General features: G+C 39.4%; 1 protein-coding gene across 1 annotated transcript in view; it reads left to right on the top strand.

The window, feature by feature from the left end:
* The first annotated feature begins 7,323 nt into the window (after nucleotides 1–7,323).
* COL4A2 (collagen type IV alpha 2 chain) overlaps nucleotides 7,324–23,468 on the top strand; it is a 126,600-nt gene continuing 110,455 nt past the window's right edge. Inside the window, exons 1-2 of the mRNA XM_027888680.1 lie at nucleotides 7,324–7,372; nucleotides 16,217–16,224. Coding sequence (XP_027744481.1) covers nucleotides 7,324–7,372; nucleotides 16,217–16,224 — 57 coding nt within the window. The remainder of the gene's footprint in view (nucleotides 7,373–16,216; nucleotides 16,225–23,468) is intronic.

Here is a 23,468-nt window from a genome sequence, read left to right as displayed (position 1 = left end):
TTTTAGCATTCAATCTAGACTCTATTGTGCGCCATCTTTATGACATCAGTTAACTTTGACAATGAAAATGTCTTCCGTGTAACTTATACAACAGCTAAATAGCACTGGGTGAAGAATCATTTTGGGGTGTCACCAAAAACTTACGTCTGTAGCTGCAGTTTCACCTGATACTTAACAAGATATCTATTTTATACCCATTTAAGATACAGTGTGTTGATTTTGTTGGATGCTGATTTCCTTCCTGATTCATAATCAGAATGTCACACAACGTCAAGTCAAAGAGTGACACAGCAGAATTGTTATCTTTGTTACTCAATAAGAACAGTTTCAAGAATGGATTTTTCTCATAGTTCGTAGGTATTACTTGATTGTATAATACTGCAAATGAATGTAAGTACTTTGCAAAGTTCCACAAATCAGAAAAATGAACTAGTTTTTAAATCACAGCCAATCAAGGAAAAATAACCTTTCCTTCCTCATTTCTTGCATACCTTCCATAAAACCCATGGACCAGGTTATCCTGTCAGTGATGCAGTGCAATTGCCCTGGGGATGGTTATTGGATTTTGCAGATGTAAGTGAAAGGCAAATATGGCCCTTTATGTATGTTGGTATGCAAAGAGCATCAGAAGCATTCTTGCCTTCAGGATAATTGCAAAAGTGTTTCCTTTTTTTTTGTCATCCACCCATGATGCCATCTAAATTTTATGTTCCTTGGCTGCTAGCTGTTAGCCTCATTAACCTTACTTGATAGAGCGTTCCAACATTTATGATTCTCATGTGAAAAATGCTTCCTGACGGCTGGAATTTGTTTTTCTTTAATTTCTACCTTTGCCCTCTTGTCCTATTATGCATTCTAGGCTGAAAATAGTAACTTGAGATTGGTGTGCCTACTCCTTACAGTGTAATGAATTCCAGTTAATTCTCTTGCCTTTTCCTTAAGATAGTCATGGTGATTTAAAATAATTTAACTTAACAATCCTACTTATTTTCACTTAGCTCTTGTGTTTTTACATGTAGTAATAATTCTTCTGTGAAAGGAAATGAGGAAATTGAGATATGTATAGTTCATCAGTTGGCCTATTTCCACAAATGTAACATTACCATGGTGTTCTTAAGTTTATTGTCTTATTTGGCATGTGGAGTAGGGCCAATGTGATGTTCCTGTGGGCAGTGTAACTTGACATTTGTAAGGTTAAAATTTCATCAGTCAATGCAATTTTGCTTTACAGACTGGCAAAATCCCAATTCTTAAATCTAAATCCATTTCACATAGCTGTGATGATCATTTTCAAATTTGCAGTCATAGGAAGTAGGAATTTAATCCCTGTTCAGAAATAAAAATGATTTTTCCCCTTTTTGAGTTCATACAGAGACTTCTGCATACTTACATTCTCCACTGATAGCAACAGATCTTCCTGTCCACCACAGGTCAGCACTACAAGTACTATCACAAAGGCAGAGTATTTTTATTTTGTTTTCTTTATGATTTTGACCTAATAAAAAGGTTGGATGTAGGTCTGTTAAGGACTATAATACAAATTAGGATTGTTCTGTAGTGCAGCATCTTTTCTTTATAAGGATGCGGATTCATTTGAAATTTTAGGCACTTTTAGGACAGAGTGTGTTGTATTTCAGAAAGCCTGCAATATTTTTTTAAGACTAATCAGGAAAGATAGAACATTATTTCAGTTAACTTAAAGATTATGTTACGTTCTTTAAGTCTAAATCTTGGTGGCTAATTTCTTTTCTTTCTATTGTTTACTTTGTTATTTCCTAATATAGGTTTCATAGGGTAAAGAGAGAAACCGTGATACTTGATACTTAGGAAGAGAGGTTATACTACCAAAAATAAGTGTTTACTGAGTCAAGCATTCCAGTGCCAGGTTCTTCTGGGAGGCATTCTAAGAAACAGAAGGAAGCTTTCCCTGAAGTACTACAAATTCAATTATTATGGTACAATAATAGGATTCTTGAAACTCCATTTTAGAGACTTTTTTCACTTAGGACAGTAAAATGCATCTTCTCAAGTAAGTTGAGATTTTATGAGGCATGCGTTTCTGATTTACATTTCTTTTCATACTTTTGAATGCATGCCACACATCCATCAATCCTTTTGCTAGTTGTTAATCCAAGATTTCTCCACATTGTCAGGAAAAAGTAAACTCTATACCTGAAAATTCTGTTTCCTACTTGCTGATGTAAATTGTTGACTTGATAAACTTATTAATACAAGGTTTTCCCTTTCATAATACTCCAAGTACTGCTGAGAGTGAATGTCTAGTGTGAGAGGCTTCAGAGAAGCCAGGTTTTTAAAAGGTTTGGCTTCCTTCATCAAGTGTTAGCCATGGACAGGCTCTGCAGTAGGTGTAGGCTGGCTGCCTGGGAGGAGGTACCTGCCAGGCACAGCTGAGCCTCTTGTGTGATGAATGGGTGTCTAGACAGGCACAACAGCTGGACCTGGTTGTCCTCTGGAGATGTTTATGTCTCTTCCCAGGTTCACAGGCAGCAATGAGTGTCAAACAGATCCTTCTGAAGTGTTTCACCAGCACATTTGGTCTTCCAGGTATCCGTAGCCTCTTGTCATTTAGAAAACACTGCTGGCTTGTGCATGTTAACATGGTCTCAAGTCTTTGCCTCCGAGCATGTTAAATCCCCAGGCACTTTTTTATTGCTGTGAGGCTTTCTTTTGTTATGACCCTGCAGGGCAGCCCTTAGCTGTGTTTCATTGCAATCACAGTAACGAGAAGCATCTTCCGCCTTCTCAAATCCATGTCTGGGTTGAGCTGCCCACCAGGGAAAGCTGCTGCCAGCAGCTATTAGTGTCTGCCACAGCCTCTCCTGAGGGAACTTTGCCTCAGCTGTTGGCTGATGCTGGGGAACAGGGAGATGGGGGTTCTCCAAAGGTTATGTGACACCCCTGCTCTGCTCCCCAGAGTGATTTGGGGTCAAGTGTGGGAGGGAGTGTGCCTGCTGAAGTGAAATGCACACGTGTTTGCTACCTGACTCAGCACCTCAGTCAACAGGGAAGCAGGGAAGTGCCTTTGCAGGAAGGGACACTTGGGAGGATAAGTACAGTGTGATTCTTTTATTCATTTTTAAGTCCAAGTGCATCTCAAATGGTAGTTTTTTGCTAAAGAAAGATCAGGAGAAAAGAATAAAGAAATCTAGTTAAATAAAAAGCACCGAGAAAATTAATTATAAAAAAGCAGCAACAGGAGGAATAACAGTGCTTTGTTTATTCTTTCCCTTTGAGCTTTGTGGATATATAATAGATTTCCACTTCTTGGTCCTACTTTCTATTTTTTCCTCCTCTGCCCTCTGTCTTGCTTCATTTTTTCCTGTGACCATTAGCACTGTGGGAACCTACCACCCACAGTGTCCTTTCATTGCCTCTCCAAAGAGGCCTGAGAGTGCAGCCACCCTGCACAGACTAACCTGGACTCAAAGGCCAGCATGATGTTGTAGCCTGAAGCCAGCTGCTATTTGTATAGCAACATGACATTGCAGGAAAATACTTTAGTCATGCTCAATTTTGCTTCTGGTATTGAAAAAGCAGTACATCCGTGGTGGAGTGTGCAGATTGGATGGAACAAATTATATTAAATTGCTCCATTACAACTTTTTTAAGAGTGTTGCATGTAGAAGAGCGGGCTTTTTGACAAGAAGTTGATTCATATGAAGCTTCATGGAACATTTATTTTTTTATATTTAAGAGTTCAGGTCTCCTTCTTCCATGAGGCAAATGAGAGAAGGAAATCTTTACCAGATTCCCTGTAGAATTTCCTCCCAATTTCTTCAGGCGTTTTCCTTTCTCCGCCTGAAAGAAGCAAGCTGCACGGATAGCATGAAATGTACAGAGAACCAAACTTCATCTTCCTCCCTGACTGACTGTGTCCCCTGTGAGTATCATTAGTAGTTTAGTTAAGAAGAATCATAGAAACATTAAGGTTGGAAAAGGTCTTTTAGATCATTAAGTCCAACTGTCAGCCTAGCTCTGCCACCATGTTCATCATTAAACCGTGTCCTCCTCTGTAGGATAGGTTTCCATCTTAAAACTCCAGCCTTTCACTCTTATTTTCCAGTTGTATGAGAGGCAATTCCTTTTCCCGGATACTGTATTTTTCAGCTACCTGGCAAGTGCTCCTAAAATCTGGTACTAAAGACTGGTGAATAACTTATCAGAGTTTTTTATGATTTGAAGGTATATGACAGAATGCTCCTGCTTCCCAGAATTCAGTCCAGCTTGTTTTCCTCTGTCTGAGATTTTACTGAGACCATCAGAACACTTCTGGTCAGGGCAGGCAATTATCTTTTTTTCGTCACTAATGATGAGAACTGGGTTCCTAGTGTCGCAACACTGCTACTGAATTTCCCTGATGGAGCTTCATCATGCTGTTAATGAACATTAGTTAAAAACATCTGCTACACAGATTCCTCTGGAAAATTCCATTTACAGCAAGTATAGAGATAAGAGATAAGTTTAAAGCTACTTTGCATACTTCTGCTTAAGAAAAAGCAGCAGCACAGAAGTTAGTGACTTTTTTAGTGCAATCAGGACATTCAGAGTGGCAGTTAAATGATATTTCTTTTTTTATTTTTAATGTGTTCCTTGAGATTTTAGGTTTACTAATTCTTTTTTCTGCAAGTCATCACATTTTTTTTCCTCCAACTTAGTCTTGTTTTTACAACTACTTCATCTGTATGATGCTTATAACACATGTATATTTTAAATTATCTGCTTTATTGACCCCATGCACAGGTCTCAGGACTAGCACTGATGAACATTTTCCCTTCATGGGCCAACACAAGAACTCCAGACCTCTAATACCAAAGCTCAACCTGCAAACAGGTTACTTTGGCCTCTTGTGACTTGGACTGCGTTAAGGATCCAAATGTTTGTGACTGTTGTTTTTCAGTTCATTTTCTTTTACTGCAGTCTCTTTTGTGCTTCCCAGACCATATTTTGTGAAATAACCATTTAGGCACAGTGCTTTAAAGTGGAATATGTGTGCATGTGTGAGGTGAAGGCTTCTAGCTCTGCTCACTTGAGAATTCATCTACATGTAGGCAAAATTAGAAGCACCCATTGCCACTGCTACCTGCTATCACAATGTACCTACAAAGAAGCCTCTAGAATATCTACAGCTCCAACTAAGGCGACTGGAGCTAGGGTTTTATGAGAGAGAGCGTATGTAACAAGAAGGTGAAAGAAGTTATTGCGCTGGTCTGAATTTGTGAATTCAAGCTCGTTTGTAAGTGCAAAGAATAGATACACTTGTGAAGGCAAGAGTTGTTGCCATCATTCAAGTAAGTCTGGGACCCTATGTAATATTACTTCAACACTGACGTTCTGTTTCTCTCAGTTCAATAGCTGTTTTTTTTTTTTTCCATTAAGACATAACTCAGCTCCCTATTTCTTAACTACAATTCCTCTTCCATCTACCTGCCAACAGTTAGAGATGTAGGAAAACAGGAAGAATGGAGGAAACCATTCTTCTCAATATTTAATTAGAAAAACAAGTCCCAGAAACCTTTCTGCAGTCTTTGTTTTTCTAATTTTAGAATACACCACACTTACAGAGAAGACATTTAACTTTGCTATTTTTGAGAAATGGAGGAAAGTGATGTTATGTCCTTACGTACCCCTTGCGTCTGCTTACATTTATCAAGTAAAGAATGACAAATATGCTAACTTGTTTTGTCATAACAAGATAAGTGGTAATGGCGCTGTTCTCTAGGCCAGGCAAGCCACAATTATTTGATATTCAGCCACTCGGGAAAGTTCATTCTGCTGCTGGCTGTTCACCAAGGATCAGTCACAAAGAATACAGAGGTTTGGGAGCTCTCAGCAATATTTAGTATTTGCAAATGAACAAGCAAGTGAAGAAAGTTCTTCTTTTCTGCTCTGCTAGCCAGGTGCCTGTTTCACAGGCTGCCTGTGGTACCTTCTGTTCTCCTCATGCAGTAATATTGTTGTGTCCAACTAAAGGGAGACATTAAATGCCCAGGGAAAAAAACTTCAGTGCAGGAAAGGATTTTAGTGAAACTAGACACAAATCCTCCATGAAAGGAGGAAAGGCTGTAGCCTCAATGAGATCAGATAGCAAAGTGTTACTGAAACTGCCTTTCACGTTCTATTGGTCTTCCTCTGCTTTTAACTAGCAATCTGATGCAGAAGATTGTGCTACAGCAGTAACATCTGCAGGCTCCAACTGTACTTGGCAGGCAGCTGGAACAGCCTTGCTGGTCTCCACAGCCTGCAGTCTTGTCAGTCCAACCTGCAGCCTTACCAGTTTTCCCGAGTAAAGTAGAGCTGGGCAACAACCTCCCTGAGGTGGAGGAATCTCAGAGCACAGGCACCTTGAGTCTGAATGGAGGCATGGAAAACAAAGTTGTCTGACCTTTCTATTGCTATTATTTTCCTGAAGGTGTGGACAACTTTTATTCTAAAAGAAAGGAAGGCATGTTACAAAGATATGTAATAAATTTCATGGACAAATATCTGAAAAACATTTTTTCCTATGCAGAAGAAATTAATAACTCAAGTGATTTTGTTATTTTGATACTGAAATTTTCTACACTTCCTATTTACATTGAAAGTATGCTTCATTCATGTAACTTTTTCTGACCTGACTCTGTAGACCTAAAACTTGTATCAAAGTTGGGAAAATCTTTCTTTGTAATCAAGTTCATATTTTTGTTTGAATAAAAAAATCTTAACACTTTTATGTGTTCTGATACTGTTATTGGTCTCCTATCACACAGAATTATTTTTTGCTATTTTTGAGCCCAAGGATTTAAAAAAAAAACAGTAGCAAAAAGCTAAATGTATTTTTAGGCACTATATTGAACTTTCAGCCTATGAATTACTAGAAGAAGCATAAAGTGCTATTAAAAAACAGCAAAATAAAAGTGTTTGGTAGTACTGGTTTTGATCAGTTCCTCAGTTTGTAGCAAGAGATATTTAGGTAGGATGGACACCTGCCCTACAGCAAGCAAATGCAAAGTACATGCCCTGAACTTTGTGACTGAATCATGTCAAAAATACATGCTACAGGTGCTATGTTATGGAAACAGTTTCCATAGAGAATGAAAAAAAGTGACTGCTGGGCTAACACAGTTTCAGCACAGCAAATTAGGAATAATTAATGCTTTTGGAGCACTAGATATATATAGGCAAGGAGGGTGCTTTTATCAAAGCTGGATCCAAGCTGCAGACATGGGATGAGGAGCATTGGGATGGTAACAATTGGCTCACAGACTCTTCAGTTCCAGTGGCACGTCAAACACTCTTTGCCCAGTTTTTTGAAAGCTGTCCAAGATGCATCCTTACTCAGCTTTTGAAAAGTCCTGTAATCAGAATGCAGATGGTATGAAAAACATTGCCTATGTCTTTCCTATAGGATAAATATTTTGTTAGTGTATTCTGCACTTGGACGAATGGATGGTTCTAGTGTTGGAGGCCAAGGAAGTTTTATTATGGAAAAGACAAAAATTCTGCATGTTTTCACAGCTAGCTCTCCAAAAAGAATAAATTCCTCCGAAATTTCTGTTTTCCCTGGAGTTTATTTAAACAAATGAAAATAAAGTAATGATGTTTTAAAAAGCAACCTATCTGAATTAATACAGGGAATAAATTAACATAGTTTGTATGATCTCTCGCAAGACCGAGAACTCAATAAAAAACATGTAATATCTAAGCATAAACTTGAATAATTTTATTGTATATAATATTTACAAGTAAGCTTATTATTATTATTATGAAGTAGTCGACAGTGTTGCATTGTGCCAACTCGATTGCATCCTTTTAGTCACCTAGCCAACTTTAGGAGTCTATTTGAGCAACCTTTAGCCAGGTCTGCAGTCCTGCCATCTGTGGATTACATATATGCATTTCACTGACAAAAGCCTCTGTTAGGCATAAAGCTAGAAAGGCAAAACCTGTGCTGCTCCTAATTTGTGTTTTTTATTCATATAGGCACTCTGCTGGCAGCAGTGTGATTTGACAGTGTGATTGCAATAGCATCCTTTCCTGGCTGAGCTATCCAGGTGATAAATTACACTTCATCACATCCATCTATGTATGAGATGATAGCTATGCTTGTAGATTTGATACCTGCTTGTATGCATTGGTTCTTTAGAGGTCTGACGTCTAGCCCAGCAGGGAATTCAGTGTGAGGGGAAACCTCTCTGGCAAGAAGCAGTATACGTCAGAATCAATTTCAGCTCTCCTTACCAAAGGAAAACAACCCATCCTGCAGAGCCAAACAAACTGCACCAGTCTGAGCCTCCACCCAGAAATCTGGCAATCTAAATTATACTCTCTTATTGAGCAGTACTTCCCTCTGCAGGAACAATGAATCAAACCAAAGGGCATAAATAAATAAATCTTTACACTTCCCTGTTCTTTCTACCTCCCAATTAATCATACGTCATTTTGGAAAACCTAAGTAATCCACAGCAGGAGGCAAAACTGCTATCACGGAGTATGTTTGCAGCATCATGCAGTCCTCCAGGAACTGGGGGTGATGGCTGTGGTGGCTTCCCGTTTCCACTCTGCCCCTGCACCCCACAGGAGCAGTGTGCCCAGGTGTCTCGGGTCATCTGCTCCGACCCTAATCCCCACATGTGTTCTGCTGCCCTGAGATCAGCCACTGGATTTGCTGTTAGTCGCTGCTACTGCTGCCGCTGTGAGCTGTGCCTGCTGTGCTGGCAGCCAGTTTCCTGACTACTCCCTTCTCTGGTCTCTCCAGCTACTGCACTGCCAGCCCTGCCCCGTTTCTGGTCCTTTACAGAAAGGGCAGCGGTGCGGACATCCACGCAGAGCCCCAGCCACGCAGAACAGTCTTACTGAATTAAGTCTTTTTGTTTTCCTAAGGGAAGAAAAAAAGAAGAAATAATCTGCTTGGAATCTCTTTCCCCACATAGACACATTTTTCCACTCCTCGGTACCAGAGCAGTTTATTAGGAACACTATTTATCCCAGGATAGTTACCCAATTTTTTGCAAATGTGTTTTTGCATATAATTTTCTACAATTTTTAACTTAGCGGTTTTAAAACAAAGGTCCGAAAATGCTGGAAAATAAATGATGTTCAATTAAACCTGATAAAGCCTGGTTCATAGTTCCTTTCCCTCACTAGCAGATGCCAAGAGATGATGTTTCTTTTCTGGGCTGTGGAGAAGAGTCATTGTGCACAGGAGTTCTTGGGAAAGGGCTCCTTTTCAGACCATCTGTTGTCACAGGAGAAACTGGCTGAGTTTGTCCAAGCTCTCGTTGCTGCATGAGGAGTTTTGAGTTCTGAAATGCCTGGTTAGCACTTCCATGACAGGAGTTTCTAAAGTTACTGGGTTTCGAGTTCTCATGCTACACTCTCTCTACACAAGGTCCAGAGGTGAGGAATTATCACCAAACAGATCAAGTTTCTAGCCTGAAAGGAAGTTCTGAATTTACTGCAGAAGGCCTGCTGGAACAGGATTTCTGGTACCATTTTGCAGAGCATCAAATAGTCCTGATAAGCTTCAGATAAGTATTCTACATTTTGGATGCTTATCTTTAACTCCCAATCTTTTGAAGCTTACCCCTCACACATTTCAAGTCTGTGTCCTTTAAACAGAGCTTGTTCTAAACGAGATGATTAAAATTTCTTTGCCTCTTCTCAGAAAACCCATATGTTCATTCTTGGTCCCCAGAGGGAAGATTAAATTAACCCTGCTGTCATTTCTTGAAGTATTACCAAACAACATTATTTATACTAGATTTAGCCATAAGCCCCTACTTCCAGGGGTAGTGTGTCCAGGAATAGTGCAAAAGGATGTTTTTCTTTCTTTTCATTGAGGCATGAATAATATAAATGCATCTTTCCTTTAGAATCTCAGAGGACAATCACTATTGACGAGAAGTTTGTAGACCAAAATAATGCAAAGGTGTTTATTTAAATGTCTTTTTCAAAAGGGTAAAGGGTAGCAGATCAAAGATATTATCACCAAAAAGTTTTCTTTCTCTATCAGTGAGGTTCTCTGGCTCTTCATCGCCTACGGCATTCTTGTCCCCACCACAACCAACCACCCCGCCCTTCTTCTGGTACGTAGACAGCAGTTCCTTCCAATGCTCTAAAACATAGAGGTCTCTCTGTCTTTTCTCTGATTTCCTTCCTTCAGATTCTCCCTTCACATCTCAGTGATGTAAAACAGCCAAGATAAGAAATAGCTGTCTCTTCCCAGGAGGTGACTGACGGATGTGCAATTCAGAAGAACAATCCCTTTTTTCCTATTGCCTTCCTGGGATGGGGGATGATGGGGGTTGGAGGGGAAGTGATAAGTAAGTTAACCTCCTTTTTGCCAGCTGTGCCAGCTACTATGAACAAAATAGACACAGCAAAGCATGTCAGCATTGTACTGCTCTCCCCCTGAAAGAACAAAATTCTTAAAAAAAGTTGAGATAGGGAACAGGGGTGACCAACAACTTGTATGTTTGGTCAATATACAAACCCAAACAATGTAGTGTAGTGCATCCTATTGCTTTCAGCATCTGGCATAACTGTCGTCTTTGGTCATGTAAGTCACGTTTCATGTAGGTCCCCTGTTGCTAGAAAAGGATGACAGGAGAGTTAGACTTACCACTATGGGGTAATAGTTACATTTGTTGTGGTTTTGTACCAAGACTAGCATAGTGGAGTTTGGGTCTGTAAGAGTTAATGAAGTAAATTCGTGTAGAGGATGAGGGTTTTGCTATTGTGAGATTTTTTAAGAGTAGCTTTTTTGCATGATTTTTATATTATTGCTATGGTTTAATGAGGAAAACACAAGAACTAATGTTTTCTTAGTTACCTAAATATAATAAAACAGCAGATATAAATATAAAAAAACAGCAGAAGCAGAAAAAACTTTCTCACTTGCCTCAGGATCCTAGTTTACATGGTAGCAGAATTCACAGCCAAAAACATCACATTTTATTATGGTAATGAAGTTCTCTAGTATGCAGTAAGAGGCTGAGTTTCTGTAATTAAGGGATAGGATTGGGACAACTGGGTTCAGATCAACTGGCTATTTGCATTAGCAAATTTTTTTTGGATGAATAAAAAGAAGCAGGGCATTGAAACGTCACAAGAATTTCTTGGAAATTTGTTACTATAGATACCCTTTCTCAGTGAATAGGAGAAGGGAATTCTATAAGAGGGCATTTTTATTACCATACTAAGATCTTAAAGGATTCTTTTCATCATGCTCATTTTCCCAGTATCTTGCCTAGGTACAACAGTGGTGACCTAGACTCCAAAATCTAGCTTGTAGATTTTGAAGAAGCACAGTAACACCAGTAGGAACAAGCACTCTCCAAAAATACTAAAGCCAGTGTTCTTTGTAACAGTGGGCAGCAGGAATCAGTAATGCCTCAAAATAGGAGTTAATGTTAGTGTGACTGTAATCTACTTCAGGGAGTTATCCAAATGATCTAGTGATCTAGTGTTGTACAGAGAGAAGGAAAGAACATGTGTATGCATAAGGAAGGTAATGGGCAGCACTTATAAAAGTCTGGGGAAACTAAAGTATTATGCTTGGGTTATCAGAAATAAGAACAGCAGAATAAATGTTCTTAATGAACTGTATGAACAGTTAGCACCATGAGAACTATAGAGAAATTGTCCAATTGAGCTAAGAAATTGTACTTGAGCAGTGAAACTGAAATTGAAACAAAGTTAGCAGCTGATCTGGGATCTCTCACTACTGAGAAGTGGTTGCCTGAGTGGCAGAAAAAACAGAAAAGCAAAGAAAAGAAACCAGAAGAAAAACTATTATACTTCACAGCTGGAAAATGAATTACACTTGTATGTGTGTAAGTACACACTAAGGAAATAAAGTGGATTAGGTTTGGAGTAAATGCCTCCAAGACTTGCTTTAGCAGCTTTCCAATTCAGTTAAACAGATTCCAGGATCTGAATGGGGAAACCCTCTTCTTACCTCTCAGGATATTAAAGGGAAGAGGTTACAAATTAGGCAATATAATGAGAGAGTGGTAATTTTCTGGGGACTGTTGCTTATCTCCATTAGATGGAGAAATGAGGTTCTAGTTATGCAGCTTGCACATGCTAAACAAACAGTGCTCAGCCCTCAAATGTGTGCATGGTGAGATCCATCTGTGTGACAACAGCTGTTGCTGATAAAGAGTGACAGGACTCAAACCTCATTATTGATCCAGCATGTGTCAGTATAGTTACCTTTTCATGAAAAAGACCTGCCTTTCAAAAATCAATTGGAATAATTTATTAAACACTGGAAAAAAAGAACACGGAAGGATCTAGTGAAGAGGCAGCAATGAAACTGTTTTACCATGCTTTCAGCAGTTGAATCAATTATAAATTAATTGGTGAGAGATTTATTCTTCTAGGAGGGGAAATGTAGTAGAGTTCTCCCAGCAACTTACTGCATTTGAGATCTGTCCTGCTCACTGAATACAATGTAGATATTGACTTTTCCGTGATCACGGAAAAGAAAGACAAGACAAATATGTGATTTTTCTGTTATCTTCTGATGCCTGAAAATGAAGCTGTGGCTTTGTGGGGTAGAGCAAAGGACCCCTGGGCCTCTGTATGGTGGTTGAGCCAAACCTATGGTAATGATTCACTAGAGGTCTGATTCCTCAGTCTACATATGCGGAGTTCTTTTCCTCTACCAGGCTTTTAAGTTTAGCAAAGTCTCGCATCTTACGTCAGGGAAAAGCCACTGGGTTTTGTTTCAGAGAAAACAGGTTTTTGGTTTAGGGAGGTGTTACGCCCCAGTCCGGAAGCATCAAGCTTTACTCAGCGTTGCACTTTAATTTCAATCCTGAATAATTCCCACACATAACTTTTGCAGAGTCTTAGTTCTTTCATACCTTGGGTTCACATCAGGAGGAAAAGCTACACGTTTTCTCTAAGAGATTTCTTTCAATTTAGGGAGAAAATAGGCTTTCTGGCATAAAGGGTTTACAGAACCAACATACAACAAAGGAAAATATTTCACAAAAACATTACACTTAATAGCGGGCTACTAGGAACAAACAGATTTCCCTTCCTCCCTCTAAACAGTGTTCTGAGCTCTTCTTCTACACCCTTCCAAGGGTTTTACTAGGCAGCAGGCGTTGCTGTGGAGTAGGGAACCTTGGCTGCACTTGGCAAATACCAACCCGCAGCTTAAGTGAACTACCACAACTTTAGCGAAATACCATTCAGTGGATTTTAAGTTACCCATAAGAGAAAGAAAAGAATAAAGGAAGAAAAGAAACAAGAAGGAGTAAAGAAAGAAAGAGAGGGAGAGAAACAGTTACCGCCAAGAGGTCACAGATTGGCTGGTCCGGAGACAGAAGGCCGAACTAAGATGGAGCCTGTGTGTGCACTTCTTCTGTAGACTTTGGCAAACTGCATATGGCAAACTGAATATACACATCCAGTCTTCTGGTAACCTCTGTTGGATTTCATATTTAGGGCTATTGTTCCTGAGTTAGGTGAGGGTGCACATTATTCAAGAAACATGTTCTGAATAAAACATCAGTTACCAGTTGCTAAGACCTTTAAGCTTGATGAGCACTGCAGGGTTTGTTCCACCACTTCTAAGAGTCTAGCCCGTATCATTTATGATACAGTGAATTGTAGGTGTGTTCTTTACCTTATTCTTCTCTATTTTCTACTGCCTACTGCAAAGGCATGAGCACTTCTGGATTTTTGTCCATCTGTTCATCAAAAGATAAGCATGTAGTGAAAAAGAATGTGGAAGAGAAGCCAAAGAACATCCCTTAAGTCAGTTTAAAGAAGCTTGATATTTGGTTGTTTATAATCTCAGTATATTAGTTGTTTGTTCTGTGATAAGATTTTTGGTGTGGAAACTGAGCCACAAGACTAATTGCAGCAATGAAGACAGTGTTTGTTTGTTATTTAGGGAAATGGACTGGGAGACAGAAAGGTCCTGGGTCCTAGACCAAGCCGAACCAATGACTCATCAAGCAACTGTGGAAAAGTGCTTTTAACTCAGTTCTGCAACGTTGCAGAAATCAGCCCAGCTGCCAAACTGAATCAAGGCAGGTTTTAAGTATAAAGTCAGTTGCACATATGGGAAAGATGAATCCTTTTTATTTTTTATTCTGGGTAAATAAATGTAAATTCTTCATTACCTCTTGGACCATCATTTTATGGTATAACTGTGGTAATATTTTTGTATAGTCAAAGGCATATTTTGAAGGAAATGGAACCTCCTCCCTGCAAAAAAAACACCTTCCCACTCCTCACATGAAATTTATGGAGAAGCAGATATGATGGACGAAGAAATATTCAGTGAAAAAACTGTTGTTTATTTTTTAGGGTACAGGATATCTAATTCAGCCATTCCAGGTTTCATATTTTGTAATCTACAGATACAAGTACACCATATTGAGTTAATAGATTTTTTCCCCTGAGTAGGTAAGTAATCAAAAGGGTTTTTTGGTAGAAGTAGGAATTTAAATATATCGGGTGAGTTTTGTGAGTAGGAATTATAATGCTTCTTTGAATTTGTTTGGTGATCTTAACGTGCATTGGACATCTTAAAAAAAAAAAAAAAAAGAGCTTTTGCAGGTCCTTTCTTTTCTCATATGAGAAAGCATATTAAGACATTTTCCAAATTAGAAGTATATGGGTGAGAAGAGATTATCAGCAATACTTGACTATCAGTTTTTATATCCACAAGAAGGAGATTGGTCTTTTACTGAATACTTTCTTCTGTATTTTAAATTACCTTCCTTGACCCCATTGCAAATAGTAAAACTTTCACAGATACCTGCATATAGTCCTGATGTGTCAGTTCCTCTATTGTACCTTCTTTATCTGCTATACCTTTACCCAAGGCTTTTACCAGTGGCAACACTGATCAGCTCAGAGCAGAGAGAAGGCGGCTCAGGGAGGAGGTTAAGTTTTGAAACCTAAAGTGAAAAGTGAAATGGGTCAGTAAGAAAGCTAGTTCTCATGGGCTTTTTCTTGACTGAAATAGAAAGGAAATGGTGGGTGTTGCATCTGACCAAGCAGTTAGCAGTAAACACTTCCATCATCAAATGCAGTTCTTTCTCCAGTTCGTTGCAAATCTCTTACCCATTCTTCTCACTTATAAGGAAATACCAGTCCAGTCCCAAGAAGCAGTTCTGAAAAACTGCATAGCAAATTTCCACATTTAATATTTCCACTAGAGCCATTTGTCTAACAGCCAACTCTGAAAACTGAGCCATGGCTGTAAGCATTATACTGGACTGGACTTGCCCTTCAGCATGTATGATAAAAGTAATATCAGTCAGTCTGTGTCCTCACTGATAAACCTCTGCAAATCCATTCCTTTCAAATCATGCTCTAAGGAGTAATTCCATACTTACAGATCTTCGTTATATTTCTAATTGAAATTTAAATTATTCTGCAGGAAGAACTTAAATTGAGCTCTCTTTATTTCTCTGCTATATTTGATTCTGCAGGCACAACAAGATTAAAAAAGATGATTAAAAATTGTCACCAACCTCATCCCTTACAAGGGAAAAAAGAACCCTCCGAGGATCTCTGAAGTAGAACCAGGTCAGCAGGTTTTGTCTGTAAACAGTTATCAGAGGAAAACAAAGTAACTAATTCAGTTGATAAAAGCAGTTCATACACAATCATTTTCAAGTAATTACAAAAAACATGAAACAGGAATAAAATCTCAATAGTTATGCTCACATTTCGGGAAACCATGGCACCATTGCACTGCAGTGAACAAATATAGATATTGCAGCCATGCAAACAGCTGCACAACTGGTTTTTGTCAGTCCCTACCCCATGAGCAGGGCTAGTGCAATTACACTGCTGCTGGTTCAAAAGCAAAAATCTTTCCTACATTTGCAGGCTGGTTCGTTCTTAGTGGAATAGGTGCAGATGACTTTTCAGAAATACTGGTTGCCTATCTGAAGTATGATTTAGCAACTTTTAAGATTTACCAATCACTAAGAATAATATGTTCTTAAGTAAGTTTCCTGCGTCTGCCAATTTACGTAGGTGAGTAAACTAGACAGGTCAAATAACTGGCGTGGTTTATAAATAGACTAAAAAAAAATATCTCCATATATAGACTAGTATCCAGACTTTCTATTGTTTCAAGCAAATGATATCATTATTTGGATGTCTTTCCAGAACTGAAAATGACTAGACTTCGGAAACCAGAAGTAGTTAAATATAGAATTGCTACTTTAATGAGTGGATGCTGTGTTTCATTATTATGCTACTAGTATGTGAACAAATGTCTTTCTGTTCTTAGGGATGGGAAAGGAGATTTTATTCCAGTAATATAAGATACTGGGCAAAAGCCAAGCTCAGATTAAGGATTGATAGTGTCTTTGACCTCATTCCTTTATGGAAAATATTTTTGATCCACTGTGCAGTATAACTGCAGATGTGAGGTGATAACACTGTCCACTAAATTGCACCTTGCATAAGCCTTGTGCAGATCAAATACAAAATGCACAGAGGTTTGCATGAATAAAATAACAGAATAAAAATTAATAGAGAAACAATCTGTGCCTTTCAGTGTCACAGATTCTCTGGCAAGTGATTACATCTACTTTGGCAAGTCAGAGGACTTTCTTCATTGCTGATAACTAGAAAACACTACTTCTGACTGCTGTAATACTGCTTTTTAAAACCACCCAAGTAGTTTCTGTGGAGATACGTTTAATTTCTAGGGATGGGTAGTTAGAGAATAAGAGCTCATGTTAATGTATCTCAGCACTCTTGCTCTAAAGACCACCATCCTTTTAGATGAGGAATGCCATGTTGAGATGAGAGTCTGTTGTCTCATTAGAAAATAGACTAAAATAATGCATCTCTAAAAGCATGCATTTACAAAGATGGAATCAAATTAATAAGATATCAAAAAAAAATTTAATTTACCCATCCAGATTTTACTTTAGCTACTGCTGCATTCTTTACCTTTCTCTCAGATTTAGCTAAAAACTCACCTAAATTTAGGGATTTACATATTCACAAGGTGTCTGAGTTCTCATTATAATCAAGAAAGCCAGTGGGCTTACCTACTAATACTAATAATGAACATATGTATCTTTGCACACATTTATTTCAATCTTCAAAGTGTGTCCTCGTTTTCTCGAAGTTGCCAAAGGGGGGCAGAGCATAGAGCTGTGTGGGCGTGCCTAGGTTGCTATTCTATACCACCCACGTTCTCACTGAGGAGCATGGCTTTTGGAGGAAGAAAAAGGAACACACAGTGACATTTTGTTCCTCTTTTCCATGGGAGAACAGAGCTCCAAGTGGCGAACACAGCCAAGCCGAGTGGAGCCAAGCCCAATGGAGCTCAGCTGAGCTGAGTCCGGCCAAGCCCAGCCAAATACTGCCAAACCCAGCCAAGTGTGTGTGCTGTGGGCACCAGTGCCGGCAGGAGCTGTGGCGGAGTGGGGTAGCCCAGATGACCTGGCTGGGTCAGGGAGGAGGGATGTCTGTCATTGGTTTTCATTGGCTTGGTCTTGGGGAAGGGTAAGCTGTGTGTCACCGCCTGGCTGCGGTAACAGCCTCCATCTTCTCCTTTATCTCTGAAAGCTGCATGTCACTGCCAGAATGCAGTAACATCCACCGTTTGCTCCTTTTTCTTGGGAGGCCACATGGCACCAGCTCAGAAACATCCAGCATCTTGTCTTTGTCTCATCAGCCATGCAGAACTGGGGCAGGGTGGTGAGCACTTTTCTGTGTGTAAATCACTCTCTCTTTTGTATGCTTTGGTTATTAATGTTATTGCTGTTACTTTTTATGTCTTATCCCATTGCTGATTCTGTTCAGTAAATTGTTAACTCATTGTCTCTACCTTTGTCCCACTCTCATCGGAGGATGGTGGGCAGAAAGGGAGCAGCACAGCAAAGTCTTACTAGGCTTATATCTGTAGGGTTTTTATTCTGCAAGGAAACTCAACTCTGGCCTTGGTAAAACTGAGCAACATTTTTATTGTCCTTCTGTAATCACTGTAGCCATAGGTATCAGTTAATGGCTGTGTAATATTTGCCCCTTTGTAAGATGTAAGAGGTATTTTTAACCATAGCTGCACACTCTTCCAAGAGCTTAGTTTGCCTGCAGCATCACCTCTCTCTTTCTAGCACATATACAAGCTTTAGTTGATGACTAAGACAATATTTTTTATTTCTTTAGGCAGGTAAATTACCTGTCTCAAATAGAGAAGTGCCAGATTACATTTTTCTTCCTTTGCTGCGTACAGTTTTGTTCTAGGAAAAGCCTTCTGCATCTTAACCCTTTTTCATTAGCTCCTGAAAGCTGAAGCACTTTCATGCAGAAACCTGTGACTGTTTTTTAAGATTCAATTTCCCATGTCATTATAGATTATTAAAAAATAAGGAGGAGTGATGTCTACTTCCTATTGTTTGACATTGTAAAGTGTTTCAACTGATTTTTCCCATCTTACATTCTAGTCTCTTTCTTAGGATAACATCTCTATGAGAGGGAAAAAAAGCAAAATACAGCTGAATGCAACTTCATGAACTGTAAAATATGAGACTGCCATTCACTGACTTCTTGACAGAAAATGATGTCACAGCATACACTGCTTGCTTGGAAGTGTGCTGTTGGCAAACAAACTCACATTGGACAGGTGGGCAAGACTCCTGGACAGTTATTCAAATATCTGTGCTTTATATTTAGGCAGGTTTAAGAATTACTCTCTGACTCAGCCTCCTAGAGACCATACTTTTTTGGTTTGTTTTTTTTTAATACCTACTATATCACAGCAGCTTCTTCTGGATTCCATCTGTTTTTTGGGGTAAATATGTGTTTGGATGAAAGCCACAAAATTAGAAATGCTTTTGTGAAAATGTGAAGAATAAGTTCACACTGTATCATGTCTGGCTTCTACCATTTTTCCAAGACAGTGTCTCCAGACTGCAACAAGAGAACTTTTTAGTTCGAAGAGGGGATGGCAAATTAGTACCTCAAATAAAGAGAACATGTGGAGCCATGGAGTTTTGCTTTGAAGTGAAACTATGCAGCCTTCAAACCAAGGCTGCGTGCCAGAAGATTCATATAATCAAGAGTCACAAACCAGTCCATAAGAGGAAAGTCTTTTATTGCTTCACTTCTGAGAGATACAGAATTCATGTTTCCCATTGCTGGCTCAAACGTACTTATTGAGAAATGCTTGACAAGACAAGTTTCTGTCTATTTGGGTCTTCTTAGCCTCAGAGAACTCATATTCTCTTGCCCTTCCTTCCGTCACCCCAAACATTGAACACAGGCATCCCAGTCCCTGGGAACAGTAGGACTTTTCAATACTCCTCTGTTGACATTCTCATGCCCATCAGGACTCAGAACCGAAACAAACCACTTGCTTTCTTGGCATCTAGCCTCCTGGTTTTCTCTATACACTCCATCACAAGAGGAGGACAACATGTGAAACTCCACACGCGTTGATCATGCATAATTGATTGCCACAAGTATTGCTCTACTCATTGTGTTGGGAGGGCTCCATTAGGCAGCGGTTAGGAGACCAGCTCTCATGGTGTTAAGTCTCTTCGTGTTCCTCCTGAGACCATTTCCTCCTCCAGTGTTTTTTTCATTGAAGAATATGTAAATATATGGCTCCCCCTATTTTTCGTGGGAAGGGTAAACATTCAGAAGATTTTGAGGTCACATGCTAAATTATTGCAGTTGCCATGCATCCAGTCTAGAAGAGGTCCCGGCCCCCATTCAAATATGAAAGAAAGAATTAGTTCTTAGTGAAATAATTCTCAGAACAGTTGGAGAGAGGATCCACACCCACATCTTTTCCTTCCTCTCTGACTGTGCCAATTTATCTCTCTCTTTCCCTTCACAGTTAAGGTCTTCACAGGGATCTTTACTGTCCTGTGCACTAGTAGCTGCTGGACTGTGGGCAGGTGGTTTTTGATGTTTGATTCCGTCTGTGACATTGTAACTCGGAGGACAAACCAAGCCTGTTACTGGGCAATCCAGGCCTCCTCCTCTGACATGTTCTCCATACTTGTTTTGAATGGGTTTTTTATACTTGTTTCTAGAGAAGTAAGTTTGGCAACAGGCAACAAATGTTTTCGACTCTAAGGAGTAAAATGTTGGTTTTGAGTAAATACAACTGTTCTGTCAAATTTGAATCCAGTGAAGTTCTTCTCTGTCTAGTTCATGAACAGCAGGACTACTCTATCATACTCCTACTTTATTTTTTTCTTCTTTCTTTTGAAGGAAGCAAAAATTAATGTTTCTAAGTCAGGGCTATATAAACTGCATTTGAAATTAATGTCCATTTCAACAGCTGAAGGTCAAATGTGGAAGCAGAGGTTCATACTGGAGGTGTGGGCCAGTCTGGTCTCCCTGGCGGTGACACAGAGGGCTGGCTGCCTCGCAGGCATGCCAAGAATTCCCTTGGGACTTCCAGGCTGAAGTCTCACGTGAAGCATAAGAATGCGCTGTTCGAATGTGCTGTACATTGTCCCGCTGCAGAAACATGCCATGTGTCAGCCCCCCAGATCATAATTCAGTGTTTGTTCAGGAAGCTCCCAGGCCTTCTAAAACTTGTCTTGGTGAACAGAATGGGGCTTGTCAGGACAGACATTAATGCACAGTTACAACCCACACAACTTTATCAAAGAAGATGTTGGTGTGCAGCAGAGTCTTTGATTCTAAGTTGCAATATTTTCATTATAATTTCCGTAATTTTTTTTTAGCTGTATGTGAGGAAATGGCTTATATTTCCTGGTCTTTCTGTACTCATAGAACTGTACTTTGAGGCCTGTCTTCTGGTTGCCTTTGTTCTTTGTTAGTATACCAAACCTTGAAGTGAAGGTACTTGAATGGGCACACAGAGATGACAATTACTCAAGTGTGGCCAAGATTAGCAACAAATAAATCATTAATGTGTGGAAAACTTTAAGGAAAACTGCATCTTTGCTTCTGGGTTTTTTAAGCGTTTGGTTGAAGGAAACTGCATTTATGTTGTCTGTTGTTGGCTGAAGGTGCATAAGTACAGAAATAATATTGTTTGGGGACAAAAAATTATGAGAAAACAAGAGGGCAAAAATGATTCTGTGTTGGGACACCCATATGTTATGCTTGCTGTTTCAGATACATAAAAATGTGGAAGTATTTATGCTAGGCAAATACACAAGCTTTACAAACATAGGTGGCAGTTACTTACATGTTTTCTCTTGCTTGTGTTTAAGTAGTGTTCACATTCCCAGAACATGATGAATATATTCATCCCAGCACAGTGACCCAGTGATGTTAAAAACAGTCAGAAAAGTCCCTCCTCTCCCTCTTTATTAAATTGCTTTCCTCATTCCCTTTCTCCATCCATTTTGGTCTGGTTTAACCTGCTGGTTAAAGCTTTCCTACGTGTATGTGTTTGTTTGATTTTCTCCATCAGAGATCTGCACTTATTTCTCCCATTTCCTAAGAGATGGTGTTGAGTGTTGTGCTATTGTGTGCAATGAATGGTCCTGAGTAAAGCTGCTTTGCTCAGTCTTCTACTCCATCATCTTCTCCAGCTCTATTTTAAAAATAAAGGATCTGTAATCACATTTTCCAGTATGTCAGTGTCTGTGAGCTGGGCCCCTGTGGGGATAGCTAAGGTAGTAGATAAAAGAGGGCAGGGAGTGACTTGCAAATATTCATCTGTTCTGGACTGCTCTGACCTGGCCTCCTCAAAGTAAACCAGCTCTTAGCTTTGAACACTGTAGATGTAAGCAGTTCTGTACCACTTGCCCAAATAGCTGGGTGTCTGTCTTCAACCCTTCATGTGTGGTAGTATCTACCTAGTTTTCAGAACCAAGAGCAAGTTGAAATCGGAATCCACATGGCTGGGTCAACACATACGTGTATGCATGACCAGAAGAAAAACTTCTGCCGGCAAGAGGAGGAGGTGGACAAGATATTTTGATGCCTCCAGGATGAAGTGGAAGCTTTGTAAAGGGGTCTTACTCCACAAATTCAACTCTCCCCCTCTAGACTGGAGTTGTTGGACATAACTTAAGATTTGCTGATTAAAGAAAACACCTCTCTCTAAGAACCTAATAATTCTTTAATTGGCAAAGTAACATATCGCTGTTATTCGTATTAATTCACAACTACATCACTGTAAGAAATACTGAATTACAAATCTTGTATCTTATTGTTCGTATTAGTATTTGTACAAAATCACTATAAACAAAACTGATAAATTACTCAAAAGGCTTATTGACTTGCAATTCTATTTCCTTTCCTCCTGCAGTTGGTATTCAGGTGTAAGAGTATCCTTCCTTACCAGTGTATGCCTTCTTACCCCACCTTCTCACAGCAAACCTTTCAGGGACATGCCCGGTCTCTCCCCTGGGGCCTCCCGGTAGGCTTGTACCCGCAAGTCAGCACCACCGCTGCCTGCAGGTGTCCCTGCTCTTGCTCGTAGTATATCCTCACCACCTTCATTCTTCACTTAATTGGATCCCCTACTCCTCTGTTTTTTCTTTTCCAAATTTTACCACCCTTGGATGTTGGTTTCCCTGCCTACACTCCTCCCAAATATACAACCTGCCCCTAGTTTCTTTTTCGTCATTGGTCCCAATTTTTTTACACTCAAAAGTTGGTGTTTCTGGCACTATTACTCTGGCAATTTTTTCTCAATACAGTAGGTTAAACAAGACAGCCAACCAGTTACCCTATGCTACATTTCTAATTACCTTAGCCTTCTATGATAAGATTTAGCTCAAGTGTCTGAAAGAGACCTGATGAGATTCTCTGGATGGTCTGAAATGTTGTACCTATATTGCATAAACCTTAAATTAGATTCTATAAACCCCATTTCTAGACTCTGCCTAGACTCTGGACCTTTTACAGATTAGTGGAATTAGGCATCATCCAAAACATGAGAAAGATCAGGAACTGAAAGTTTTCTCAGCAGACAGCTTTATCCTAAAATATCATTCTGGTGCAAGCACACTTTTCTTCATTTAACTGCATATTGTATAAATCAGGAGATTCATCTCCCTATTTTTGCACTTTTGCAGGGGATGGATAGCTGTATGTTAGCTGGTCACCTCCACCCACCTTTACAGTTGAGAGAAAGCAGGAGGTACTTTCTGGGAGAGGTGCAGTCAATCAGTTTAAATGCCAGTATTAGGATGGGGGGCATTGTATCCTAGGTTTTACTGTTCTCTCCACTGACCAAAAAGGCTCCTCCTTCTCAGATCAAAATAATTGCTTAGGATTGTCACCATTGGTGTCATATTCCCAAAAATTTGATTTCCTCAGGACATAAATAGTTGTAAAACTTTAAAAGTGCATTGTCCACCACTAAATTTTAAACTGTGTTTTTTGCTGTCTAATTATTGACTGATATACGTCCATGTATTTTCCTTCATCTTGATTGTGTGCCCATGGGTATAATTATTTTTGACAAAGTTTTCGAAGAATCATAAACACATTTATTTTTTAACATTAACAAGCTTATAAGT

The sequence above is a fragment of the Empidonax traillii genome, unplaced genomic scaffold (genome assembly GCF_003031625.1).
Source record: "Empidonax traillii isolate 1590-97213 ecotype Southwest subspecies unplaced genomic scaffold, ASM303162v1 scaffold244:size1524873, whole genome shotgun sequence".
Classification (NCBI taxonomy): Eukaryota; Metazoa; Chordata; class Aves; order Passeriformes; family Tyrannidae; genus Empidonax; species Empidonax traillii.
This window is presented reverse-complemented; position numbering and strand designations above follow the sequence as displayed.